Below are 26,774 nucleotides of genomic sequence, written 5' to 3' on the forward strand. Positions count from 1 at the left end.
TTTGTCATGTTTGTTATTTTTAAAAAGTCTATTCTTTTCATGTGACAGAAAGGGAATGGATCGAGGGGAAAAGAGGTAGGGAGGAAATGAGAATAGGAGGGGAAAATATAATCAGGATATGAATTGTATGAGAAAATAATCTATCTTTAATAAAAGGAGGAAAAGGAAAGCAATCATTACAATTTATTAGGGTTCCCCCCACCCAGACTGACTCTTGCAACTATGTAGCCAAGCTGTATCTAAATTTTTGAGACAAGGTCTTACTAGACTGCTCAGGATCCTGCTTCAGCCTCCTGAGAGGCCACCATGCCTGCCTGGCTGAGTGGCTAGTTCTTTGAGACAGTGTACCTTAGGGCTGGCTGGTCTCAGACTCTCTCTATAGTTCATTACCAGGAACTTTTGAGCCTCCTTTCCTTTCCGGAGTGTTAAGTTACGTGGGTGCATTAGCATGTCTGGTTTCTGCGATGCTACAATTGAACCCAGAACCTCAGGCATGCTTGGTCAGCACTCTACCAGACGGGCCACATCTCTTTTCAAGTAACTAAATGCCTCTGTACTACCAAACAGGCTACTAGGCTAGTGAATATTTACTGTTGAAGGACCATGATCATACCCACAGTGAATGGCCACACACATTGTTCTGCTTAAGTCAACTGCGCGTGAGTAGTTTCACTGCTTTTATTATTCTAAGACTTAACCATCTTTCCTATCCTTCTTGCATGATTAACCAGTATTGTTTCTTTTTTCCTTTTTGGGGGGTGGGTAGGGTGGGGCTGGCTACTCAGACTTCCCCTGCCTCCTCTACCCCTCCTGAATACTGGGATTATGAGCCACTACTACACCCAGCTAACTTTAAAGTTTTTTTAAAAAAAGATTTATATTATGTGACTACACTGTAGCTGTACAAATGGTTGTGAGCCTTCATGTGGTTGCTGGGAATTGAGTTTTAGGACCTCTGCTTGATTAATTTATTATTATACATGTAAGTACACTGTAGCTGTCTTCTGACACACCAGAAGAGGGCACCAGATCTCACTACAGATGGTTGTGAGCCACCATGTGGTTGCTGGGATTTGAACTCAGGACCTTCAGAAGAGCAGTCAGTGCTCTTACCCGCTGAGTCATCTCACCAGCCCCTAGTTTCATTTTTAATTTCATAAAAATCAATTCTTTACAATCCAGTTCCCAGGATCTCTTGAGCCCCAGCTTGGCTCTTGTGGCTTACAGGCATCTAGTAACTTCCCTTCTTTAAACTCTACTATGGAGCCCCCAACTCACATCCATTTTCCAATTCTACACTCAGAAAGACATCAGTAACCACAGGAGGTTAACTTTATACTCAGTACAAATGTTTATTTTTGCAATGAGAACTGCACAAAAAAAAAAAAAAAAAAAAAAGAAAAAGAAAAAAAGAAAAAAAAAAAAAACACCCAAAAAACAAAACCCAAAAACAAACCCTTTAAGTATATAAGTGAAAAGTCTATGAATTCCCTTCTACAAATGTCTAAAGTATTTTAATACAAGTCTCAGATTCACTGACATAATTATTGGCAGAGCGACCCGTGCATACAGTACAGTGGGAGCTTGTACACATCTCTTATTCTTGTACAGGACTAAGATGTCTAGTACTGCAGGAAGGATTTGAAAATGGTCAGAGAAATCAAATAGATCCCAGTTCTAATTACAACCCAGTTAACACCCATTAGGAAGGTGTGGAGGCCATTCAAAACTTGAGCATGAAGGTACAGCTGAAACCATTTCCCCACCTCAGAAGTGGGGCCCAGCATGGGGAAATATCTGAACAAGAGAAACACACGAGAGGGTGGGATGTGGTAGAGGAAACCTCAGGAATAAAACTGTCATTGCTCTATCACTGTAATCTATGAAATTTCTGGAGCAGGACAGGGCCTTACGGATAGGGAGTTGAGTCCTGGCTGGGTACCTGAACTGTGCCTGTGTTGTGAGGTTTGGCCTTTCTGGTTGAGGGGTAGGAGATAACAGATCAAGAGCGCTAGAAACGTTTCGGTCAGCTTGTCTCTGCATACGTATAATTATTTATCGTACATCAGAGACTGTTCTTGGGTGTGGGGGCATGTGTGAACAAGTTGGCTCAAGACAGGGAAGCCATGGGGGGGGGGCTTTCTTGAGGAAATGTGTTTCTGTGTGGGGACACAGAGATCCTATTTAGAGGAAGTGTACATTATCTAAGAGTATGTGGTTAACCCTGAGCTTAAATCAAACTAGGAGTTAGGTAGAGGCAAGCACGGTGGGAAAAGCGGCCCCCAGCCTTGTGTGAAGAAGGGACTAGGATGGAGTAGGGCCTTCAGTGAGGATGTGGTCTCACTGCCTCATCACCACCCAGGCCAGGGAGTTACAGGTTATCTGGCTCCCTATTACAACTTCAGCGTGGGGGAACTCTGAGCCCAAGCAGCTCCTGCCCAGGAAAGGCAGGACTGGCCACTGGAGAGTGGCTCTGCATCAACTGTTGGTAAATCTTACACAAAGGTGCATGGGAACCTGGGCCTGGCCTAAGCAAGCCAGAATACCTAGTTGCTTCACAAAGAAATTTCAGGGAGACAGCAGCATTAAAAAAGAGAGATGTGTTTATTCCATGATCAGTACAGACCAAATGCATATTTACCACATGAAAGTCAAACCAGTCAGTGACTCCAGAGTTTGGCCAACACTGAGGCACCAGCACTATGGTGTAGAGTGGGTTCTCATGGCACATGTAACCTCACCAGGGGCTCCAATTTAAAAACAAAACGAAACAAAAATACTAATAGGAAGGAAGGCGCAGCACACTGGTCTCACCAGGTACTGGGTGGGGGCCTCCGCCTCGGTTCGCAGCCCACCAAAGCCTGCAGACCTCCTCAGGCTCTCCCTTTCTTGGTAAAAACAAACAGATTTGACATTAAAAAAACAAAGAAGCCAACAAATAAGGGGTAGAGGGAAAAGAAATTGCAGCTTTCTGGTTTTATAATTAAAAGTGAGACTAATAAAGTTTGAAACTGAATACAAGCAGGATTTTTTTTGTGAGTTTTGGGTGGTTTGTGGGTTTTTTTGTTTTTGTTTTTTACACCAGTTTGGTGGAATCACCAACAAACTTCAAACAAAGATATGCCAACTATGTTCACTATACAGTACAGCCACAGTCACACACTACCCACAGCGCAGTGGGAGCCGCCGCTCACTGAGGAGACGATCACACCATTTGGAGATAAGCAGTGCCACTGTGTCTGAGGAGAAGAGAGTTAAAAATAAAATAGAATTCAACAACAACAAAAAAAAATATATATATAGGAAAAAAATAAAACAAAACAAAATCAGAAACACAGGTGGGAAGGAACTGACTTTGGTTGGTGGCCTTACTCCCCAGGCGAGGCCTGTCCATACGTGTGAACAGTCACCCCTGTCCAAACTGCCATGGACACACACTTCCACGGCACTATTCCCTTTTGCACAAGCGAACACTTATAAAGAGCGGCTCTCAATTAAAGGCTTGTGGGGGAGGGGAGAGGGTCTGTTCAAGGCAAAGTCAGTGCCAGCAAGGGGTGGGCCAGTGCCTTGCTGCTCCAGTCCACACAGGCTTGCCCTGGCCTCCTGGGAGTGGGCAGCGATGGCTGGGGTGTGAAGGACTCCCAATGGGTAGGACGTCACAAACGTCATGTTCTCAGGGACAGAAAACCAGTCTCGGTGGCGGCAGCAACAATGTCCTGTGTATACTGTGTAGTCAGACATTTGGCGCAGAGAAGGGCCTCTGCCCCGCACGCGGGGAAGCAGGCCTCAGGTCCAGCTGGCACTTGACTCATATTGAGACGTGCCCTGAACTGACGTCCTCTGAGGGGGTGGCATGTAGTAGGACGTCTGTCCGGCTGGCTGTAAGGCAGATGGGCTCTGCGATCCTCAGCTGCCCGCCCGTCAGGCCTGCCCCGGGCACAGCATGCAGGAGAGCCAGGCCCAGAGACATCCCTGGCTGCTGCTGCTTCCACGGCTGCCCCTAACACTATGGATGGAGAGTCAACATTTTTGCCAGAAAAAGTCAGAAGTCACCTGGGTGCTCTCAAAAAAGATTTTCTTCAAATATTGACAAAAGATCACTCTGGAAATTCATGTCAATTGTAGCTGCCATCTGGAGGGGAAGAAGGAGGAAGAACTGAGTTTGGGGTACCCTGCTCCACCTGCTCCCCATACTGCATGTGCATAGCTCCAGTGCTGTTCCCTTACACCCATCCTGGGCTCACTGCCTCTCTCTCTCTCTCCCTGGGTCCTAGGACCTTTATTCCCAGAATCTCCACGGTAGACTCCCGCCCAAAAGTTCCCACCAGGTCCCCCTACTCACTGCCTCCCTGCGCCTCCGCTCCTGCTCTCGTTTCCGGGCCAACTCCCTCTGCTGGTCCAGCATAGACTGGGGCTGGGAGCTCTGGGCCTGGGGGGCAGAGGCAGCGGCCACAGCAGCTGCCTGCTGCTGCTGCTGCTGCTGCTCCTGTCTCTGCTGCTGCTGCTGCTGCTGCTGCTCCTGGCGCCGTCGTGCCTCCTCATGGGCTCGACGTGCCTGTTCCAGCGCATCTTCATCCTCTCGGCTCCTGGGCAGAGCGGGGCCCCAGGTCAGCCTGGAGCCCAGTATGGCCCTGGGAGCCCCAGTGCCCTGCATGGACCCCAGCCCACCTCATGCGCTCCTGCCTCAGCCGCTCCTTCTCCTTCTCTGCATGCTCAGCCTGAGCCTTCAGGGCCTTTTCCCTCTCCTCCTTCTCCCGAGCAGCACGGCGGAAATGCTCAAAGCTGTCACTTGAGGACTTGGCTGTGGAGGATGGGGTGGTCGGATGCTTCTGTACCAGGCTGGCCCAGGAGCCCATGTTCTTAATTTTCAGGTCCTATATAGGCAAAGGTCAAGAGGCAGGTGAGGGCCTGCTGCACAGGGTATGTCAAGAAGCTTATGCCCAACCCGAGTAATCGCAATGAGATGAGAGCACTGAAGCACCTACTACCCTTACCTTTTTGGGTGCCACTGGTGTTTTTGGCTCCTGCTTCTGTTTGTCCTTGTCAGGGGCCCCTGGTGGGGGTGCACTCTGCTCTGGAGGCCGGATCACAGGCCTCCCTATGTCTACAGGCTTCATCTCAGGCCCTAGAATTGAGAAACAGTATGTGAGTCTGGGTCACCTGGAAGATGCGCAGGTTAGCAAGATGCAGGCAGGGAGGACACTCACGCTGGGGCAGGTGGACTGGGGCCTTGATGTTCTCTGGGTGCTTGGGGGGCTCTGGTCGAAGTGAGGTGCTGAAAGGCTCGCTGCGAATGATTGGTGAGTGAATCTTCTCCTCCTTTACTACCACCAGGGGCTGGGGCTGGACGACTGAAGGTGGTCGCAGCTCCTGGGACAGCATAGGCACGGCAGCCGGTGAGGCAGGTGGGCATCCCTGGCCTTGGCCCATGACTGGCCCTGGTGGCTGTGGCTCAGCCCTGCCCTTTACCTGCTTCTTAGGCTGGACGTTTTGCTGGGGAGGAGACTGATGGGTCAGGCTCTGGAACTGTGGCATCTGAGGGGAATGTATCATAAGCGGAGAGGGAGCCTCACGAAGATGACCTAGGAGACCAGGCAAGAACTGTGTCAGAGAGCTGGTGTAGATACAGGCCACTAGCCCTGGGCCACCTGGATCTTGAGAAGAGAATAATAAAAGGAATGTCATGTGGTCCAAACAAGCTGAAAGGATGAAAACCTACAGTATCTACTATAACTGGGGTAAGGATGTGGCGTGGCCTTCCTTCCTGGGGACTGGAGAAGCTGAGTCTCGTACATTCCCATGTAGTTTGTTCTCTACTTGAATCCCAGCTAGAAAGGGGCTGTGTCACCTGTCATAGCTCTGCTAGCTACAGTCCAGAGTAGTCCTCCAGGTTCCACTTCTAAGCCACCATACTAGTATAGGAACTCTTACTCTGACAATATCCCCTCTCCTCCAGTTTAATATACCTATTTTGGCAGACCCAAAGAAGACCATAATATCTTATGCGGGCAGACCCTTGGCTCCACTGTTGGGCCAGCAGCAAAGACCAGTAGGCTGCATTCTGTCAGATTTTTTCTTTTCTTACAACCCAGCTTATCAGGACTTCCTTCGAAGTTACCACCCTGGTTCCACTCGACTGTCATTCACAGGTAAATGTCTGTGACAGTGTGTTGGCTGTGTTAGTGCTATCAAGTGCACCTGTTAAGGCTGATCTGAACAACAGAAGACTCTCTGGTCTATGGTTTGCTGGTAGCTTTGGAGAGCTGGCCTAGCAGTTCAAGGATGGTGCTGGGAATTGGCTGGGTGCCCATCTGTGTCTCTGACAACTTGGTTTTTGGCCCCCAAGCTGTTAGCTAGGTTCCAACTCATAGGACTCCTTAGGGATCTTAGGTGGGGCCCTAAGACAAAGTAGAGGGAGGTTGTAAGTTGTTGGCCTAGGATGCCCAAAGCTGGTTCTCTACCTTCCTTCCAAAGGATGAGATCAGCACAGCCAGATGGGTGGCCAGGCCCAGAGAGAACCAACAGCTGCACCCAGCTCAGGGGATGCAACAATTTGTTTGCCCTTTGGTAGCGTGTGTTAAGTATAGGAGCAGTTACAGCCCTACTTTGATGCTCAATTTGCAGGCAGCACTTAGTTTAATTCAACCCCTAGGCAAACAACATGGTGTATATACAGTCCTGAGCCCAGGAACCTGACCCGCAAAGGTAAGATGTTGCTGTAAGCTTTGACTGGAACATTTTCTAGTCAGGGATGGGCAGAGCATTTTGGTTATCAACAACTCAAAGTCAAATGTGCCATAAAAACCAAAGGGTATGGCCCAAACAACACTGTTGAAGTCTGCACTAGGCAGATAGTCAGGGTTCCTGAGTAGATTCTGCTTATGAGTCCCAGTCATATTCACCTACATGGGCCAATCAATGCCACCTGGGTCTTGCAGGGTTCAGTGCAGAGATTGGCTATTCCCCAAACTATTCTCTAACTCCCAACTTGTTTACCAAATTATCTCCTGCTTAACTCAGGGTCACCTCTAGGAAACTTTCCCTGATCCTGAATGTTTAGATATGGTGCCTTGACTGGCTCCTGCCTTCCATTTATGAGTTAAGGTCAAGGAAGGTTTCTTTCTGAAGTATTTCTGCTTGTGAACAAGACAAACAGCCTGATAAATACGGAACAGGGGCACGATACTCCAATTACACAGTGCCTACCAGGGTTTGGCTCTGAACTCACTGAAGCCTGAACCACAAACTAACAGTGCATTGTGAGAGTAAGACACACACACCCCCACCCCAGTACAAGCGAGGGGCCTGCTTACCAGCTGAGTAGGGGTCTGACTTGTGGTGCCGGGGGGAAGGGTGATGCTGGATGACTTGCTGGGGCTTGGCAGGCTGTGGTGGTGGGGGCTGCTGTCCTGGGGGTGGGTGAGTAGGTTGCTGTCCTGGGGGTGGTGGGGGCTGCTGAATATGAGCAGAAAAGGGCATGGATGGCAAGTGAACTGGTCGTGGTGGAGGCTGGTGTTGTTGCTGGGGTGGTGGCTGTGGCTGAGGAGGTGGGGGTGGCGGTGGCTGTGGCTGGAGCTGCTGCTGCTGCACAGAAGGGTGGGGTGGAGGCGGCAAAGGCGGTGGGGGTTGGGACTGCACCTTCACGGAAGGGAGTAGTGGTGTGGGAGGCTGCACCTTCTGCAGCTGCTGTAGGTACAACTGCATCTGCATGGAGGTGAGGGGTGGGGCAGGTGGCTCTTCATCCTCCAGCAGCACTTGGGGGGGCTGAGCCATTGGTGGTTGTGGGAGCAGGGGGGGCTGGGCCAGGGCAGGGGACACAGCTGGGGGTCGGGTAGGCTTTGGGGGCAGAGCAGCAGCTCGGTTACTGGGCCGAGATGGCTGTTGGGGCAGCGCATTGTGCAAAGCTGAAATAAACAACAAACAAACAAAATAGACATGAGGCTTTAGTTCCTTTGGTTCTGGATTGGCGTTTCTGTCTACCCTGACCTTGTCCTGACATCATGTCCACCTTCTGTTCTTCTGGTTCGCAAGCTTCTACAGACAGTACAAGAAGACAGCTCTGAGAAGGCCTGCAGGCCTTCCTTAGCCATCCTGCCCTATATTCTGTGTCCCTGACCTTCCCTCCTTTTTTCTGCACAGACCTTCAGGCCTGTGATATCTGCTCACAGACTTCCATCAGCTTGCCAAGAGAGTAAACATCCCCACTTCTCCGTCTCTTCCCCTCCATCCATGTTCTCCAAACCCCACAGGATTAATGATGAGGATGAGGATGTCTCTCCCATGCCCTAACCCAGGGCTGCAGACAGGTCCAATTTCTGCTGATCTAACAGAATGCCTGGCCCCAAAGAATTAACTACAATCTTCTGGCACATCAGTCGTATCCCAGAGAAGCAACCGACTCATCCCTGAAGCTAAGGATGCTCAAAGTCACTGATGATGATGCAGTAGAACCAAGGTGGCAAAAGGAGAGAGAGCCATGGCTCACCTGGAGGAGAGACCACAGCATGCTGGTTGAGATGGGGTGGAGTGCTGTGCTCAGGTGGCTGGGGCAGGTGAGGAGGCAGCTCCGGCTGCGGCAGGTGCAAGATGGGCTGGGTGAAGTGGCCAATAGGGTCAAAGACACTGCCTGGCAGCTGTGGTTCCAGGACGGGGACCTGGGCAGTGATGAAGGGTGGGGGCGAGGACTTCATCGCTGGGGCAGTCTGCTGTGGCATGGAGGGCGGAGGTGGTGGGGGTGGAGGTTGCTGCTGCTGCTGCTGCGGAGGTGGGGGTGGAGGAGGCTGCTGTGGAGGTGGGGGCGGCTGCTGGGGCACAGGAGCTGGGGCTGGCTGCATCTGTGGATGGTGATGGTGATGATGCTGCAGGCAGACAGAGAGGCACCCGGGCTGATGTCAGACAGGAGAAATCAGCCTGCATCAGACCCACAGCACCCTCTCAGGCAGCTATCACTGAAGGAGGAGATACCAGTGAAGCACATACCTTTTTCTGGTCCCTCCCAGTGTGCCCCTTCTTTTTTGACTTGGGAGCCATCTCTGCAGAGAAAAGAAAAGGTAGTGAGACTCTGGGGAAGAGATCATGAATTGGCCTTGGACGAAGAAGACATGGACATGGGGCATTTAGGACAAGGATTGGTAACACTGAAAATGCATCTGAATTGGGCCATCATAGGGAGAAAAAGATGTGTGGCGTGTCACCTATCCATCTACCTGTAGCTTTTCCAAGGAACTGTGACTGAAAATGCCTTAACAAGCTCCAGACCACAGGCATAAGTAAAGGGCAAGGCCCTGGCATGCCAGAATTTAAGCTTTAGAGACTTTACCATCTCCCCATTTCATGAGTCATACCTTGGCTGAGAGTGTCAGCACACTCTGTGTTATAACCTGCCACGTTCTGGAATAACTCTGGATATTTGCAACGACCCCAGTTGAGACAAGCTGAGAACAAGGCTTCATCCAAAAACTGAGGACAACCAAGCAGGACCACAAAGCTGAGTCAGCAATCTAGGGTCTCTGGTAGACTTGTGTGCCAGGTGGTCCTTGCCTCAGAGTAAGGAGATGAGGCTGGGACTGCGAGAGATCAGTGGTCCTGGCATGGAGCCTAACTCTGACCAGAGCCATAGAGTGGGAAAGGAGAGGGACCCTGAATGAGACCACAGAAGGGGATACCTTTTGGTTATGGTTAAGGGAGCAGGATGTCCTCCCCAGAATGACCACGAACAAACACGGCAGGTGCTCACTGCCAAAAACATGGCACTGGCCCCCTTTCTCTTCCTTGGACAAGACAGATGTCAGTGACTCTTCTCTGGACAGTCAACGTGAACAGAAAGAAGGCAATGTGTATCCTGGCTCCTTAAGAGGCTGAAGGCCAATGCTGTATGTGTGCAAGGGTGCCTTTCTCTGTTAAGCTGGTTAAAAACCTAAGTTCATACCTCTGCCTCCATCTTAAGAGTTTATAAGGAAATTTTGGCAACTGGATACTCCAGGAGAGGGATAACACCTTGGCCAGTACTCTTGGGCTGACAAACAATACAAATACCAATCAACCGGGTTGGAGACTCTGCCCATGGTACTGAGCCTTTCAGGTAACTGTCAATAGGAGTCACTTTTGTGTCTGTTTTGGCCTTCCCCAAGCACCTTGTCAGAACACCAGTTCTTGCTCATAGCTGTGTTGAAGTGCTGTGAAGTGCACAGTCCCTGAGGTGCAGCATTCAACAGAATGATGGCACCTTGTACCCTGCAAGAGCGCACCACTCCATGCAGCACTGACAAAACACAGGCACAGACCTCAGCAGCCACAAACATGTCCTCACACAAATGAGGACACCTAGCTCATGAGACCCAAGGCTGAGCCCAAATTTGGATGCCAGAAAGCAGAGTTCTTAACAACTCCTTGGGGGTCAGTAGAAGAAATTTGGCGAGAGAGCTTATTACAAGGAAGAAAGGGGACGGTTGGAAAGATCTGTCTCATCAGGGCTGGGCATTTGACTATTTAAAATGTAGAAACAGCACCAGCTGCAGAACTCACCAGAAGGACTTGTATGACAGGGGACACACAACAGCTAAAGACCAATGATTCAGGATTGGGGGGTGGGGGGGGTTGCTGAACAACCTTAGACAGGCTTCTCTATTAGCATTTTCGGTGACATTGTAAGAAGGGTGGAGTGGGCAGGGTGATAAGGCAGGGATTTGGGGAGAGCTGCCCTACAAAAATGCTGAGTGTGCTCTTGAGGAGATGAAGCTGAACCACTCTGCTCTATCACATGTGAAGCTTTGGAGGTGGCACCAGAGGCTGAACTGAGTGGGGAGATGTCTGGGTAGGAGCGAGGCTTGCTTCCTTCCTAGTGTCTAATAACATTGAACATTGTTTTCTTACTTACACAGAGGGAAAAATACTTCCTGCCTCTCACCACCTGCCTCAAGTTACGGTCTACAAGACTAGGCGTAGGACCAAGAGCAGCGGACAAAGGGGTTCTAGGAAATCTCAGCGGAACTGCAAAGGTCGCAGGAGTCTTCTGGGACTCATCTTCAGAGTAGAAATGGATGCGCCCTCTGGGCCCAGGTGAGACTAGTGGAGCTGAAATGTGTTGTGAGGCAGCCCTATGTAGCTCCTATAGCCCAATCCTTGGGTTGGGTTACCAGTAAGAAGACAGGACAGTAAGTGCTTCATGACACACCAGCCCAGACACCCCACACAAAACTCTCTAGAAAGGGTTCCATGGAGATGGCCTCAAACACTGTGTCATCTTTATTCCATAACAATCTTAGACTCCAACACAAATTTCATCTTTACATAGGATGGTATTGTACAAAGTAAAATGATTTTTGTAAACTTGGATTAAAACACTGATTTCAACCCCAGCCCGGCCCCACTTGAATGAAGGAGACAGGTTTAAGGGCAGGGCAATTAAGGAGAGAAGCCCTCCACTATCCTTGCTGGCTCCCCAACAGGATCCCAGCTGGTATACTAAGGCTTTCCAAGGGGACCTCCCATTGCCCGGGAACAGAAAACTACCAACAAGGAAGAACAGGTGGGACACTGTCCTTTCTGCCTGTGTTTCCAGGGTACCAAGTACAACCTTTAAGCCTAAAGATCTTTCAAGTTCAACAGGTCCTGAGTGTTCCTATCACAGTAGGCACACATAGCCAGGGATGGGATTCATGATAGCAAAGAGTACTCTACAGGGAAAGTTGCCCTGTATGTATGCACGTGTGTAGACAGGGTGTTGGGAGGGGCAAGGGAGGCACATAGCCAAGATACGGTGGGAATATAGGCCACCATTTGGTCCAAGATAGCAAAAGCTTCCCAGAAAGATAATGCCAACAGTTTTCCCAACTGTCCTGTGGGAATCTCTGGGCAAGAAGTCTCCTTTCCCCCCAATTCCAGCCAAGCCAAGTTCATTGGGAATACGTCAGGCACAGGCCAAAGGGCAGCTCAAAATAGTACATTTGGCAAAAGGAGCTATCTTGAAGATAGAGACACACACAGAGGACTTGGAATGGCCTAAGAACTCAGCAGCAGCATCTTGGGGGGGGGGGGTCACTGGATGTTCTAGGGAGTCTGAGACCCAAAGGTCATATCAGATAGAGGGCAGCAAGCAACCCTTGAATATGGAAACTCTGGAATCTGGGAAGGTACTTGGCACCACCACAGTCTCATTTTAGCCCCAGGGGAAGACAAGCTCCAAGGTGTCTGAGACAGTTCTCTCAGAAGTACATTAAGGAAAAAAAGAAAAAAGACAGAAAGAACCCACTAAATGGGGCTTTTTATGTCAGGCAGTTTTCTGGTGGGGTGCTAGATCTGTGATTAAAAAAAAAAAAAAAAAAAAAAAAAAAAGGGCCAGGGCCAGATTTCAGGGAAGAAAAACAAAACAAACCCCAAACAAACAAACAAACGCCCCAACCTACTTTGGTTTGTTTCTGGAAAGGTTTGGATGATATGGTCTATTCTTGCCTCAACAGCTGCTGTCATTATTGGAAGCTAAAGATGAGGATGGCCGTGATGGCAACGGAACTTGTTGAGGCACTGTAGGCAGTTCACAAGTAGCCATGTAATTTTTCTTGCCCACTTCCCAGATCCTGACCTGGTTTGGCAGTGGGGCTGCATGTCCCTCCCCAGCAACCTTGAAAGGTATTTATTTATTTTTCTTATGTGATGAGGAGAGAAGACCAAAGAACTTGGGGAAGTGTTCACTGGGTTACTTGAACTTTTAGTACTCTACGGGAACAACAGAGACTGAAGGAGAATTCAGGAGGCTACGTGCCAGGTAAAGCTGGTCACAGCTTCCATCTGATCAAGCCAACCAGGGTGGCCCCACATGGGAGGTCACAATGTTCATCCTCCCGGTGAATTAGCTTTCCTGGGCTAAAGTCACTGCAAGGTCTGGAGTCTCAGAAAAAGATGGAAGGGACGAAGAGAGGAAACACACTGTGATCAGGCTTTGCACACAGAGCAGCACCACATGTATGCATAGAGGAGGATTATTATCACCCTCTAGGAGATGCCACCCACCCAGAGGACCCCAGATGACCAGGGAGGCTGGGCAGGATAGCCAGGCAGTCTTTGTACAGAGAGGCCCAGGCAGCAGGCCAGGCAGGCAGCCTTCCTGAAGGTGAAACTAGGTGTGTGCTGCTGGACATGACTAATCCACCCCAGGGGATAGGCCCAGGGCTCTGAGCAATTCCATAACTTGATGGAGTCCTGTCCCTTTCACAGAAGAAAATGGGACTTAAGCTATAGCTCGCTGGGAAGGAATCTGGAACTGAAGACCGTTTTATTAAGAGTCCGTGTCCAATGATTAGGCAGGACCTAATAGAGGGAGAAAGAAACCAGTGTGAGAGAATGGTGTGGAATGTACCGTTCAAGTTACAAGAACAGAAGAATTGCAGACTGGGCCAGGTTCTGTGCCCTAGTGACTGAAAGGGCTCAAGAAGACCTTGTTGGAAACCAAGAGCCCCATCCTTGACTGGCCTGCCTTGGCAGGGATGGATAAATCTACACCACAGAAAGGCCACAGTGTATGTACAAGTCTCTAAAATTGTTTGAAGCTTGTCTGCACTTCTAAACAAAACTGATTCTGCTAATGAGTTCCATGTGCCCTGACTATGTATTCTGGTATTTTCTTTACTCCTGAAGTCCCTCTTACATGTGAGAGGTGCCCACTGCCCCCAAGCTATCTCACCAGCCAGGTGTGTCAAAGTCACCAGGAACCAGCTTCAGAAAAGCAAACTACCAACCCTTTCTCATAGAGTGGTCAGAGAAGAAAAGCCCCCAATTAAAAAAAAAAACTTCCCACTGAGGAAGGCATAGAGCAGAGCCATTTCTGTCTATTTCCACATCTCTATTAAAAGCAAATTGGTGACATAACAATTGTTGAGGGAAGGAAGAGGTCAAAGAGGCCTTATCCTTTCCATCCTTTTTCAGGACATCCAATATGGATTCTGGTCCAGAGAGGGGTCTGGACTGGTTCCCACATGTAGCAGAGTGGCGCCACTGCTGGAATTATAAATGTTACAATCCCTAGTCCCAGAACATGCCTGGGAAAACCCCGCCCACTCAGCCACATTCCACAAAGCTGGCCCTCACTCTGGGGAAGCCCAATCAATCCCTTCAAACTCCTGAGCTTCTGGAGGTGCCACCTGGCTCAGTACATTTCCTACTCTCAAGAGGCCTTAACCCTTTCTGAAGTAACTGTCACATTCTGATAGCAGGATCACTATACCCCTGAAGGGAAGTCTCAAAGATCCTGGGGCCAGGGAGCTGAAGCTGGCTCCCTGATCAGAGTCTCTAGAGTGTGTCTCATTGCCCCTGTCTGCACTTCCCAGCTCCAGCCTTTCCAAAACACCACGCATTCCTCTTTACCCTGGAGCTATTAAGGAACACCCACATGTTCCAATCCTGGGAAAAGGAAGTAAGACTAAAATAGCTGGACCGTGCTCTTGCATGAACAGACTGCGCTTCCAGAGCTTTCTCACTGTATGGCTCCAATCCCACTCTAGGCCAGGCAGCTGAGGTACACTATAGGGGTGACTCCAGAGTGGATGCACATAATTAGCTATGTAGCTACCTATACTCACAAAGACCTGTGGAAAATATATGAGGAGAACCAGATATTAGCAATATAATGAAAGAACTTTACCCCATATGAAGGATGATCTGATTCTATACTGGTGACTGAGAGAGTTCTGGGAAAGGAGAGCCACAGTGTCTTACACCCTGACTTTCCCCGCCCAAGTTTGAAGACTTCCTAAAGTTGAAGGGAGTTACACCTGGGCCTTATTCTGTTTATTCTAACATGGAACCAGTAAGCAGTTCCAGACTCAAGCTAGAGTCAAAGCTCAATGAAAAACAGAACAGCCCAACTACAAATAACTGGGTTCAAGACAAATGTCACGAAGGGCCACTGGTGCAGTTGCTACACATGGAGGATCACACAGTGGCTGGAATCCAGCCAGTAAAGCATCCCACCCACTCATCGTCAGTGTGGTCTAACCCTATGCATTCTTGTATACCTTCTAGCCCCTACTGAATGCTTCTCTTCAGTTGCTTTAGATGGTCTGTATCACCGGGGCCATGGTAGTACAATTGACCCTTAGTACAAATAACAAAAATAGGTTCCATGAGAAATTTTAGCTTTAATTCAAGTAGAAAAATAAGAACATGAAAAACATAAACTAGACCCAAAGACCAAAGTGAAACAACTTCCGTGTCTACACCATCTCTACCTTGGCCTCCTGACATGGTAGTACTACTTGTTACAGAGGCTAGCTAAGGTGGCTGGGCTTCCTGGACCCAGGAGATCAGCTACTAGAGTATTCACCCACCTCTGCACTCCAAATATCACAAACAGCAGTACCTGTGTGGTATGAGGAGACAGAAGATGTTTTGCTAGTATATGCATGTGTCCATGGATGACCATGTCTTTTTGTGTCTTATGTGGGGTTCTAAAACAAAATCTCATGTTAACAGCTTCACAAGACAGCACTCTGTACATAGTAGGAAATAAAAACTAGTGGTCTGAACGAAGACAAGTGGAGGCCAGCCAAAAATGGGAAGGATATCATCTGGAATGAAGGAGAGGCTCAGCCCAGGAGCCAAAATGGTCAGGGTCCATAGCCAAGGCCTAAAAGTCTGCGATCAGCAGCTCCATGACTTTAAATCCCACCCTCCTTCCCGCCAGGACAGCCGTTCCCAGGGCTCTCGGGTTACTTGTTGCACAAGCTTTCTACTTAAGTGAGGAGGCGGGTTAGGGGAAAAAAGTCTTCTTTCTGTAACAGTAGCAAAAAGCTGCTGGAAATGCCATCATGACAGCCATCAAGGAAAGACAGATGGAGGGCACTCATGTGGGACCATAGGAGGACTACCACTCAAAGAAGAGGGATATGGGGGCAGTGGCTCAAAAATACTTGTGTGTGGGGTCAGGGTCCTCTAAGATCCTAAAGGTAAGCCAAGATGTTTAGCATCAGGTTAGGGTCAGTCTCTGGGATTGTCATTTGAACACTTGGATTCTTAGAAAAGAAGGCTGCAAAATCTTAGGAGGGACAATCTAGAAAATACCCCCCCACACACACCTCCCCAAAAAAGAAAGAGAGAAAACAGAGGAAAGGCAAATGTAAAGCTTGACTGGCAATAAAAGTGAAAAGTCAGTGGCCACCAAGAATGCTAATGGAGCCCTAAGAATACATCTATTCACCCCATTCACCCTGCTCAAGGCGGTGGCCCCCGTTCAAGGAATGGCTCAGGGCCAGCCCTGACCAGCAGGCCTAGGATGCAGCTCCCCCTGCTGGTTCATGGGAATGTGAGGCAAGGTACTTTAGAATGAACAGGGAAAATAATAAATAGGGGAGGTTGTGAGACCATCTAATTTCCACATGCTGCGGAACAAATGCAGAACAAACCATTTAGTGGATTACATTTTCTTTGTAAATACATTCCTCATCAAATACAAGGCAGAACAGAGAACTGTCCAGGGAAGGCCCAAGCCTACTCCATGGCCCACAAAAATGTTTCCTCCCTCTAACTCCCAGTTTCTGTGTACAGTCTGAGACAACAAAGCTCATCCTTGCTGTTTTAAGGGAGCCTTGACTTTCCTTGACATGATCCACAAGTCAAAGATCCATGGAAGACTGCCAGGAGCCTTTTCCTCCACAGGCCCACTATAGACCTCACACATTGAGACCCCAGGGCTAGCTCATAGGTGGACTTTATCTTCTCAGCAAATGGAACCTGACCTGCCCAGGGGTAATACCACTCATGTGAACCATGTATCAGGCAACCTAAGTACACCATGCCTTCTTCCCTATCTTTCCCTTGAGGTCAATGTGAGCACCTGCTCCTCTGAGAACAATAAAGAAAAGTACACTTCTGGTAAAGCAATCTGTTCCCATCATTACCACCTGCCCTCACCTCCAGAGCTCTGTAACTGGTGCTCAGAATAAAGGAACTGAACACCATTATATAGGCCCACAGAGAACAGGTATAAGTAGAAGAGCAGGACATACATGTAGTTAAAACAGATCAGGGAACAGACAACACAAAACAGCAGTAAACACATTGTGGAAAGGAAAAAAAATGGCATTTTCCATAGTGTAAGCTCAGGCTACAGACAACAGAGCTCAAAACAGACTGATCATGCAGGCTGTCAGATATAGGTGGCTTGGCTCTACTTTGCTAAAATGTAGTTCCATGACAACTACAAGGCCAGAATACTAGAAGGGGACTGGGGATATTGCAACCCAAGGTTGATGGGACCCCAACACCTGCAGTCCTCAAGGTCTACCCACTACCCAGATGGAGAGAATAGAGTGCTGCTACACTGGGCATCTTGCCACTCTGCAGGGAGAAGTTAACATGACGAATGGGTGGACAGAAGAGCCCAGGCAGTTCTCAGTGGCCATCAACTCTGGGCTGGACAAAGGACTGAGATAGTACCGGGGATGAGTGGGGTAGTTTGATAAGATGTTTAAACAGGAATCAGCTAACCTGTTTCAGAGTCTTCACTGTCAGAGGAGCTGGATTCGCTGGTGCTCTCCGACTCAGAGGATGAGAATCCCTTCATCTTGGAAGAACCAGCAATCACGTCAACTTTTTCAGCTGTAACCCAATAACAGACAGAGCTGCATCAGAGAGGATACCAACCCAGGCAGCTGCTGCTCGCCACAGTGTATTCCCACCTACCAACCCAGACAGCTGCTGCTCGCCACAGTGTATTCCCAACTACCAACCCAGACAGCTGCTGCTCGCCACAGTGTATTCCCACCTACCAACCCAGACAGCTGCTGCTCGCCACAGTGTATTCCCAACTACCAACCCAGACAGCTGCTGCTCGCCACAGTGTATTCCCAACTACCAACCCAGGCAGCTGCTGCTTGCCACAGTGTATTCCCAACTACCAACCCAGGCAATTGCTGCCACAGTGTATTCCCAACTACCAACCCAGGCAGCTGCTGCTCGCCACAGTGTATTCCCAACTACCAACCCAGGCAGCTGCTGCTCGCCACAGTGTATTCCCAACTACCAACCCATGCAGCTGCTGCTCGCCACAGTGTATTCCCAACTACCAACCCAGACAGCTGCTGCTCGCCACAGTGTATTCCCAACTACCAACCCAGACAGCTGCTACTCGCCACAGTGTATTCCCAACTACCAACCCAGACAGCTGCTGCTCGCCACAGTGTATTCCCACCTACCCAGAGGAAGGGCCAGTGAGAAGTCTGAGCCCTGTAGGCTTAAAGACTGCTCCTGACAACAACTACCAACCCAGATTCTGAGTAGTTCCAAGGTTCTCATTGGTAGTCCACTCCACACTAGCTGAAACATAGCATTGTGTTGCAATTTCAAGGCCTCATCAAGCTCTTTTATAATACTCTCTGAATGGTTTCTCATAGACTCAGAAGACCAGGCAGAGCAGTGAGCAGTAATTTTTTCATACAGGTTATCTGCTGTGCCCAGAGCACAGCAAAACAAGCAAAAAGAGTTCCAGGGTTCTCAAAGCTTTCCTGTTAAGTTGCGAGAGTAAAGCCCATATGATGTCACCGAATATGAGATTCAGGGGATTCAGAGCAAAGTTCTGAGGACTTAGCACAGGCCAAGAAAGCAGTATATAAAAAATATTTTGACACACATCCTAAGCTAACTAAATCCTCTAGTACTAAGGGGAAAGTTACATGCCAATGTGAGGCATAAGATGGAAGAGGTGTCTGGAAGGTTGATGGCAGGGATGGGGTGGGCATCACCTCTGCTAGCAAGGTGGGGCTCAGTACTGAACGAACACCAGATAATAGGACATCCAGACACCTCTTTCCTCCTGGCCTCACCTCAACAGAGGTGAGAGATCATTTTTGGAGAAAACTGTATGGCTAACAACTAGAGATGAAAACAGCTTCTACTCAGAGCAAGTCTCAAAAAACAGCTGATTCAGGTAGGTTTCTAGGCCACCAAAGAGGCCTAGAAAGGCATGACAATCCAGGGTCTGGTGCAGTGTCATTCTTAGGGTTTCTATGGTAAACGCATAGAATTCATAACTTCCTCTCTCCAGCTCCCTCCTCCCCGACCCCCCCTGTCTCTGTCTCTGTCTGTCTCTCTTGTGTGTGTGTGTGTGTGTGTGTGTCCTTTCCATGGGAAGGACCCCTATACCAAGAGTTCTCAACTATACCTTGAGGTTTCCTTTTCTTCCGCAAACAGGAGGTGACATATCGCTCCAACTCTCGTAGTGTAGATGGCTTCAGGGTCTCAAAGTCAATCTCAATCTCATCGGGGTTGGAGTTTTTAAGTGATGGTTCCCTTGACTGAATTATGTGTACTACACGGCCTAGCTTCTCACCAGGAAGTTTGTTGATATCTAGACTTAGCTGCCGCTTCTCCTCATAAGACATGGGCTTACACTTATCCTCCTCTTCTGATTCATATGTGGGAGGCGGCTTGGTCTTCGTGGGTACTGGTTCCTTCTTGCTATGAAGGGATGAGATATACAGTTAAGAATGGGTTCCCTGACAAAAACTTCACACATCCCTCAGAATGTATGTGGTTAAGTGTAAGCATGCGGGGTGGGTGTTGTTTGACTTCCCACTCTCAACAGGGAACGACCAGAAAGACCAGAGTGAACTTGGGCAGGCTACAGAAGCTGTAACTGCATAATGGCTGCCTACTGTACCCTCTCTGGTCAAGCACTGAGTTACCAAAGCACGTTAAGGGAAAAAAACTGAGGGGGAAGGAACAGCTAAGTGCGTATGATAGGGCACCAACCCAGACTGGTGACTGAAGCCAACAGGGTTGTCTTCCTCCCTACAAATCATTTTTTGGGATCACCACTCCCAAAGATGGAAAAACTGGGAAACACAGACCTCACATTGCTGTTGCTGCTGTTATTTTTCTTTGTCTTTTTGGGAGGAAGTTCCTTGGTTTTGCTTTTTTTATTTTCCTCCACTTCTTCTTTCTTTTTGTGCTTTTCCTTTTTCTTTTCCTTCTTGTCCTTCTCCTTTTTCTTTGGTTTGTTCTGCTGGGGCTGTGAGAGGGCTGCAAGCTGCTCATGCACGGCCTTGAGCTGTGGAAAAGAGCGGAGGAGAGAGGAAGAGAGGGAGAGGGAGAGAAAAGAGGAGAAAGAGAGAAATTAACTAATTAATTAATTACAACCAGGCTGGGCATGATGGTACAGGTCTACAATCAATCCCTTCCTACATCTGAGAGGCAGAGGTAGGTGGATCTCTTTGAGTTACTAGCCAAACTTTTAGTGGGAACCTGCCTCAGATGCAAACTAACACACCCACTACCAGGACTAAATGTTCTTCTCACTACCTAAACCCTGGAGGATAGCTCTGTATCATGTAAAACTGTATACCTGAGTGTTGAGTTGTGGGTATGGTAGAAGCAGAGGGCACGCTGGCTTCCTGCCACATTAATGAGATCCCTAAGGTGTGCTTACCCACTCCTTGATCTCCAAGGACTGCTACCGTCCTCCACAACAGAGAAGTTGAATAGCCTGACAGATGCTAAATCTCCTGGCTATCTTAGTCCCAGGATGTTTCCGGGATAAAGGCTTCTTTTTTTTTTTTTGGTGGTTCCACGTGGGAGAGGTTTATTGTGCAGAGGTAGAGGAGCAGTGAAGTGGGTAGAAGGGCAGAGAAGAGGGAGGAAGGACGGAGGAAGGTTTCTAAGGGTTAGGTAAAGAGTAAACTGAAACACTAGGGCTTGGTGACTAACTCAAAGGTAAGATTATTGTAGACAAACAAACAGCCCCAGGATCCTAAAGTCTATTCTCACAGAAAATGTCTGTATCTCACCTTTACTCAAAACACACAGCATATCTATCTGTAGGAATAACATGCTGCTGAGAAAGAGGAAATGCCACAAGGAGCTTTTTAAAAAGGTAGAGTTGAGAACATCTCTTAGAATCCCGTGAGAAACTAACTACTATCCTGGCTTCTGCACATAAAACCAGATTCTCTCACCTGTTCCTGGAGTTCAGCCAGCCGCTGGGCTCGCTCTTCCTCAGAGTCGTCAGTGGAACTGTCGCTGTCGGAAGAACTGTCGCTGCTGCTGTCACTAGATGAGGGTGGGGCTACCACCTTTGTAGGGGGTGGCACTGCAGGAGAGGACACTGTAACAACTGGCTCTTCAGGCTCATCAGGCATCTTGGCAAAGCGCATTTCAAACACATCCTGGGGAGAGAAAGCCACGCTTATGTGGGTGTTCAGCCCTCGGAATGCCTGGGACCAGATTTGTTCCTTGGAGGAAACAGTGACCAAAGTTAAAAAAAAACAAAAAACAAACAAACAAAAAAAAAACTAGTCTTCTGAGAACTTTAGTTTGAGGGTTCTTAGTAAGTGTTAGGCCATGAGCAAGACCCCCAGAGAAGATGCCCAAACCTCCTTACAGGTCTGGAGCTCTCTGACATGAGGTTTTTGCTGGCCTCCTACATAGAGAAAAGAATGCTGGCAAAGGCTGAGTTGAATATTCCCAGTAGAATGCACATGTGTATGTGTCTACATCTGCCTTCCTATTACTCGGAGTAGTCCATGTAACTGAATAAGCCTATGGATCATGCATCTCTAGGAATGCTGGCTAGCGGTGTACAGTGCTTATGGCAATAAGGGGTACCTTGTGAAGTATAACCAACCAGAGCAGAAGCCACAGAAGCCACTGGGATTCTGGGCAGAGGAACACACACACACACACACACACACACACACACACACACACACACACACACACAGACTCTGAGACCAGCTGACAGTTACATGGAGTTACAGAACTCATAGAGCAGTAGTCCCTGCCTGTGCTCCTAGGAATCAAATCACACACAGGCAACCAACTGGCAATCTGTACTCCTCCCGCCTATGTTGGGGAGGCCACAGTCAATCCAACAACAACTCACAGAATAGACATATAAGGAATAAGGTTGGCTTCCCAGAAAGATTTTTTTTAAAGACCTGCTTTAAGAATGGAATAACCGGGCTGGTGAGATGGCTCAGTGGGTAAGAGCACCCGACTGCTCTTCCGAAGGTCTGAAGTTCAAATCCCAGCAACCACATGGTGGCTCACAACCATCTGTAACAAGATCTGGCGCCCTCTTCTGGAGTGTCTGAAGATAGCTACAGTGTACTTGCAGCAGTTAGGAGTAGCCTTGACTGGGCAGCAGATTGGAGCTGGCTCTGGAGATATTGGGTGCAAGAAAGCACCTGAGGGCATGAAAGCTGACCCTGACTTTCCTGCTGATGGAGTCATTTTGGGAGGCCTACCTGGAGAAGTGCTAGAGAACTCACCCTGGTGGTGCAAATAAGGGATAGCCAGTGTGCTGACCAGCTCAGCTACCTCCCATGCCCAGATCCAGGGCACTGAGTATGCTCATCCCAAACTTAGTATAATTTGCAAACACTTGGGCCAGTCCTGCTGATCCAAAGCTGCAGGATCTCCATGACACGGGCAACGAGAGAATAACCAGGAGTTCCAATGAGGATCCAACATTGATGGTGTCACCGAACATATATGCAGAGGGCCTAGGTCAGCTCATGTAGGTAAACTCTGTGTGTGTGTGTGTGTGTGTGTATTAGAATACTAAGCAGGCTGTATGTGATAAAGAAATCATAAGGTCGGGTGTGGTGACACACGCCTTTAATCCCAGCACTTGGGAGGCAGAGGCAGGTGGATTTCTGAGTTTGAAGCCAGCCTGGTCTACAAAGTAAGTTCCAGGACTGCCAGGGCTACACAGAGAAACCCTGTCTTGAAAAACCAAAATGGGAAGGAAGGAAGGAAGGAAGGAAGGAAGGAAGGAAGGAAGGAAGGAAGGAAGGAAGGAAGGTAGGTAGGTAAAAGCCCTTTCAATACAAATTCAGGTGCTGGGGGGGTCACAGTGTCTAAGTTATCTCAGATGAAACAGTCCAGAAGCCAAAGTTGGAAGTAGAAACCCATTTAAAATTTTGGGATACAAAAATTGAAAGTTCAGTAGGCGGTGCCACGTGCTTGGGAGGAAGCTTGAACAAACCAAGGCCCATAGTAAAACCTGCCTACCTCTGGGACCTAAAATAGGCGCCAAATGTCTTTCCAGTTTCTTTTTCCCTATTAAACAATTACAACCACAAGGAACTTGTGCCCACCTCCTCAACAAATTAAAGTCCTGTAAGCACATGGGCTGCAGTTACTACAAATCTTCTAGAATGAAGGTGGAAAGGAAGTTTTCCTTTTCTATATAACTTTTCCAAGTAAATTCTATTCCTGCAACATAGCCTAATTAAGAAACCTAAGTTGGGCAGGGTGTGGTGGCGCACGCCCAGCACTTGAGAGGCAGATTTCTGAGTTCGAGGCCAGCGTGGTTTACAGAGTGAGTTCCAGGACAGCCAGGACTACACAGAGAAACCCTGTCTCGAAAAATGTAAAAAAAAAAGAAAAAGAAAAAGAAAAGAAACTTAAGTTGGTTTAAATTTAAATTGTGTTCAGGGTTGGAGAGATAGCTCAAGAGGTTGAGATCACTGGCTTCTCGTCAACAGGTCCTGATTTCAGTTCCCAGCAACCACACAGTGGCTCATACCCATCTATTACTGAGATGTGGTGTCCTCTTCTAACCTGCAGGCAGGCATACATGCAGGCAGGACATTATACATATAATAAACAAACAAACAAACAAACAAAGGAATGAATTTTGTTTTCTTTTTTGGAGACAAGGTTTCTCTGTATAGCCCTGGCTGTCCTGAAACTCACTCTGTAGACCAGGCTGGCCTTGAACTCAGAAATCCGCCAGCCTCTGTCTCCCAAGTGCTGGGATCAAAAGGCGTGCGCCACCACTATCTGGCCTGAAATGAATCTTTTTAAAAAAACTTATTTTGTGTATGTATCTATGTGAGAATATGCCTATGGAGAGAGAGTAGGTCTGCATACCTGTATGCATAGAGACCTGAAGAGGGCATCCGGTGTCCTTCTTTGAGGTAGGTTCTGAGATCCAAATTCTAGACCTCATGGTGCACAGAATGCACTTTTAACCATTTACTCATTTCTTCAGTGTGTCCCCTCCCCCATACTTCTTAAAGAGGTAAACAAGGTAAAAGCTTTGTGTTCCCCTTTCTGGCTTCTTACAGATTTCTGATAGGGGACATTTGTAGAAAAAGAATACAAAACCCCAAGATGCTTCAAAGATAACTGCCTTTCAGAATAGAGATCTGCCTGGCAAAAGATAATGCTAAGAACCTTCCACCCCTGCCTGCCTCACAGGGACTCTCCTTGAGAACAGGCATCTCATCTAAGTCAAGCTTGTTAGTCAATGCCTATGAAGAACTCATCTCTGTAGGCTGCTAAGCAGCAGATAGCTTGGTGATCATCCTAATAAAAATGGTATGCTTGAACAGATTCACCCACTAAGAGGAGAAAGGTATACAAAAGAAAACTTTTAAACAAGACACCAAAATATAAAAGCAAACCCTTCCCCTTCAGAGTCCAGACTGTACAGAGGAAGAAGTAGTGGCAAGGCATGGGGGGGGGGGGGGGGGGGCGCACCAGACACAGTGGTTTTTCTTTCCCTTCTTTAATATTAATTCCTCAAGATAGTATTTTTCCTTGCTGGCAGGAAACTGAATTGAACTTTACAGTTTCTAAACCAGGGACAAAAATGGCCAAACACTACCCTAGGTTCTAAAAAACTGTGAGCAAAAGGAGGGGGTCCTCAGACCAAAGTCTGAAGGCACGCTGCCACTTGATGGTCCTGTTTAAAAAGTGCAGTCAGCTGAGTATGATGTAGACTATCTTTAATTCCAGTATTCAGAATGTAGAGGTAGAACTAGCCAGAGATAGACAACAAGAGTATAGTTCAAATACATTAACTAATAAATAAAATGTATCTTAAAAAATTGTAGCAAAATTTAAAAGCCTTAATTCCACATAAAGACTAGTGAAAGCAAACATAAATGGCGAAGGGGCTGCCTTTCTTATGAAGCTGAAGGACAGATAACACCAAACTGAAGAGGGAATGCTAAGTGACAAGTACAAGTCAGAAAAAAAAAAACAAAACTAAGGAAGATTTAAAAACACAAAAACTAACAAACAAACAAACAAAAAAACCACCCCGGGCGTGATGGTGCATGCCTTTAATCCCAACACTTGGGAGGTAGAGGCAGGCGGATTTCTGAGTTCGAGGCCAGCCTTGTCTACAGAGTGAGTTCCAGGACAGCCAGGGCTACACAGAGAAACCCTGTCTCAAAAAACCAAAAGAAAAAAAAAAACAAAAACACAAAAACCAACAATCACACACAAAAACCAAACCAAACCAACCAAACCAAACCAATGGTACTAGATGGTCTTGCAGGAGATTCAGGTTCTGTCCCGAGCACCATTAAGGAAGCTGGAAGCTTACAACTCCAGTCTAGAGGATCTGCTACCATCTTTTAAGACTCCATAACCACCAGACATCTCAGTCAAACCACCCATACAAATAAATGTAAAACAAACAAAATCAACCAATCAAGTGAAAAATTCCCAATAGTCTGATCGTGCATTTGAATTTTAAGAGCCAGGTCAACACTATCAAAGAGCAGTAGTCAATCCTATCAAGCTACCCTTGAATCTGACATGTTCTCTGAACTGAAGGAGAAAAGATGCTATCATGTGACACATTAGCAAAACTAACAAAATAGTATGGAGGCAGGGAATCACCAAAGTTCTAATGACAAAGACCAACGGGTCACCAACAGCTCTGCAAATCTCTGCCCTGGAAACCCTAGAGACTGCTATATAAGCAGACCCAAGGAAGCCTTGCGACCCACAACTAATATACCTGTGCTTCTTAGTAGCAGGTTGCTCAGCAGACCACTGACCTGAGAGCGGTAGCAACCTATGAACTAATGAAGAAATGGCTGGGAATTAAGATCTTATGTTTCCTTTAAAGGCAGGTCTGGGCATTATAGAGATGGCTCAATGGTTAAGAGCACTTGTACCTTATAGGTCTCTGTAAATTTTGGTATGTACTTTTCTTTAAAATAAAAGCTAGGCTGGTAAGATGGCTCAGGAAGTAAGAGCACCGACTTGAGTTCAAATCCCAGTAACTACGTGGTAGCTCACAACCATCTCTAATGAGATCTGGCACCTTCTTCTGGTGTGTCTAAAGACAGCTAGAGTGTACTTACATATAAAATAAGTAATAAATAAGTCTTAAAAAAAATAAAAGTCTCCTCCAGGTTGTTGAAGGGGCAGGGTGGGGAGTAGGGGTTGGGGGATACGAACAGGCAGACAGACAGAACCAGCCACTCACATTTAAGTTAATGACCCTAACTTAAAATGTATGTATGCATTAGGTAAGTTACATATGCTCAGCCTGATCTATGTTAAGAGTTCCAGAACAGCCAGGCCTACATAAGAGAGACCCTGTTCAAAAACAAACAAACAAACAAACAAACAAACAAAAACAAAATTTCCTCCAAGCCTCACTGCATTATTATGAGTGAAGTGACAGAATAAATACCTGACAAGGCAAGATCTGGCCTGACCTTGGAGCCTTACCTGGAGTTTTCGAGCCATGGCTACCACTTCATGGTCAGGGGGGTTGTACTTGTAGCAGTTGGAGAACATCAATCGGACATCAGCACCAAATTCCTGGGCATCTCTGTACTCTCGGGACTCTAGTTTAGACTGCAAATACAAAGTAGGCCTTAGACATTTCTGTTCCTGTGTCTGTCTGTCTCTCTCTCTCTCTCTCTCTCTCTCTCTCTCTCTCTCTCTCTCTCTCTCTCTCTCTCTCTCTCTCTCTCTCTGTGTGTGTGTGTGTGTGTGTGTGTAATACATTATTGATGGGAAACAAGGTA

At 47.7% G+C, this 26,774-nt stretch overlaps 1 protein-coding gene across 26 annotated transcripts in view; it reads right to left on the reverse strand.

The window, feature by feature from the left end:
- Positions 1–2,583: 2,583 nt before the first annotated feature.
- The window catches only part of Brd4 (bromodomain containing 4), an 88,472-nt gene continuing 64,281 nt past the window's right edge, over positions 2,584–26,774 (reverse strand). For 13 of the 26 annotated variants that reach the window (XM_006524688.2, XM_006524689.3, XM_006524684.3 and 10 more), the window contains 13 exons: positions 26,473–26,601; positions 20,943–21,152; positions 19,839–20,038; positions 19,151–19,446; positions 17,479–17,589; positions 8,980–9,032; positions 8,486–8,858; positions 7,314–7,904; positions 5,208–5,582; positions 4,995–5,125; positions 4,669–4,874; positions 4,343–4,586; positions 3,038–4,132 (listed from right to left, as the gene is read on the reverse strand). In XM_006524688.2, coding sequence (XP_006524751.1) covers positions 4,064–4,132; positions 4,343–4,586; positions 4,669–4,874; positions 4,995–5,125; positions 5,208–5,582; positions 7,314–7,904; positions 8,486–8,858; positions 8,980–9,032; positions 17,479–17,589; positions 19,151–19,446; positions 19,839–20,038; positions 20,943–21,152; positions 26,473–26,601 — 2,988 coding nt within the window. In that variant the 3' untranslated portion in view covers positions 3,038–4,063. Of the gene's footprint in view, positions 4,133–4,342; positions 4,587–4,668; positions 4,875–4,994; positions 5,126–5,207; positions 5,583–7,313; positions 7,905–8,485; positions 8,859–8,979; positions 9,033–11,210; positions 13,306–17,478; positions 17,590–19,150; positions 19,447–19,838; positions 20,039–20,942; positions 21,153–26,472; positions 26,602–26,774 lie in introns of those variants that run through there. The other 13 variants (XM_030249927.1, XM_006524686.2, XM_006524685.2 and 10 more) reach the window with 6 other exon arrangements.

The sequence above is a fragment of the Mus musculus genome, chromosome 17, assembly GCF_000001635.26.
Source record: "Mus musculus strain C57BL/6J chromosome 17, GRCm38.p6 C57BL/6J".
NCBI classification, from domain to species: Eukaryota; Metazoa; Chordata; class Mammalia; order Rodentia; family Muridae; genus Mus; species Mus musculus.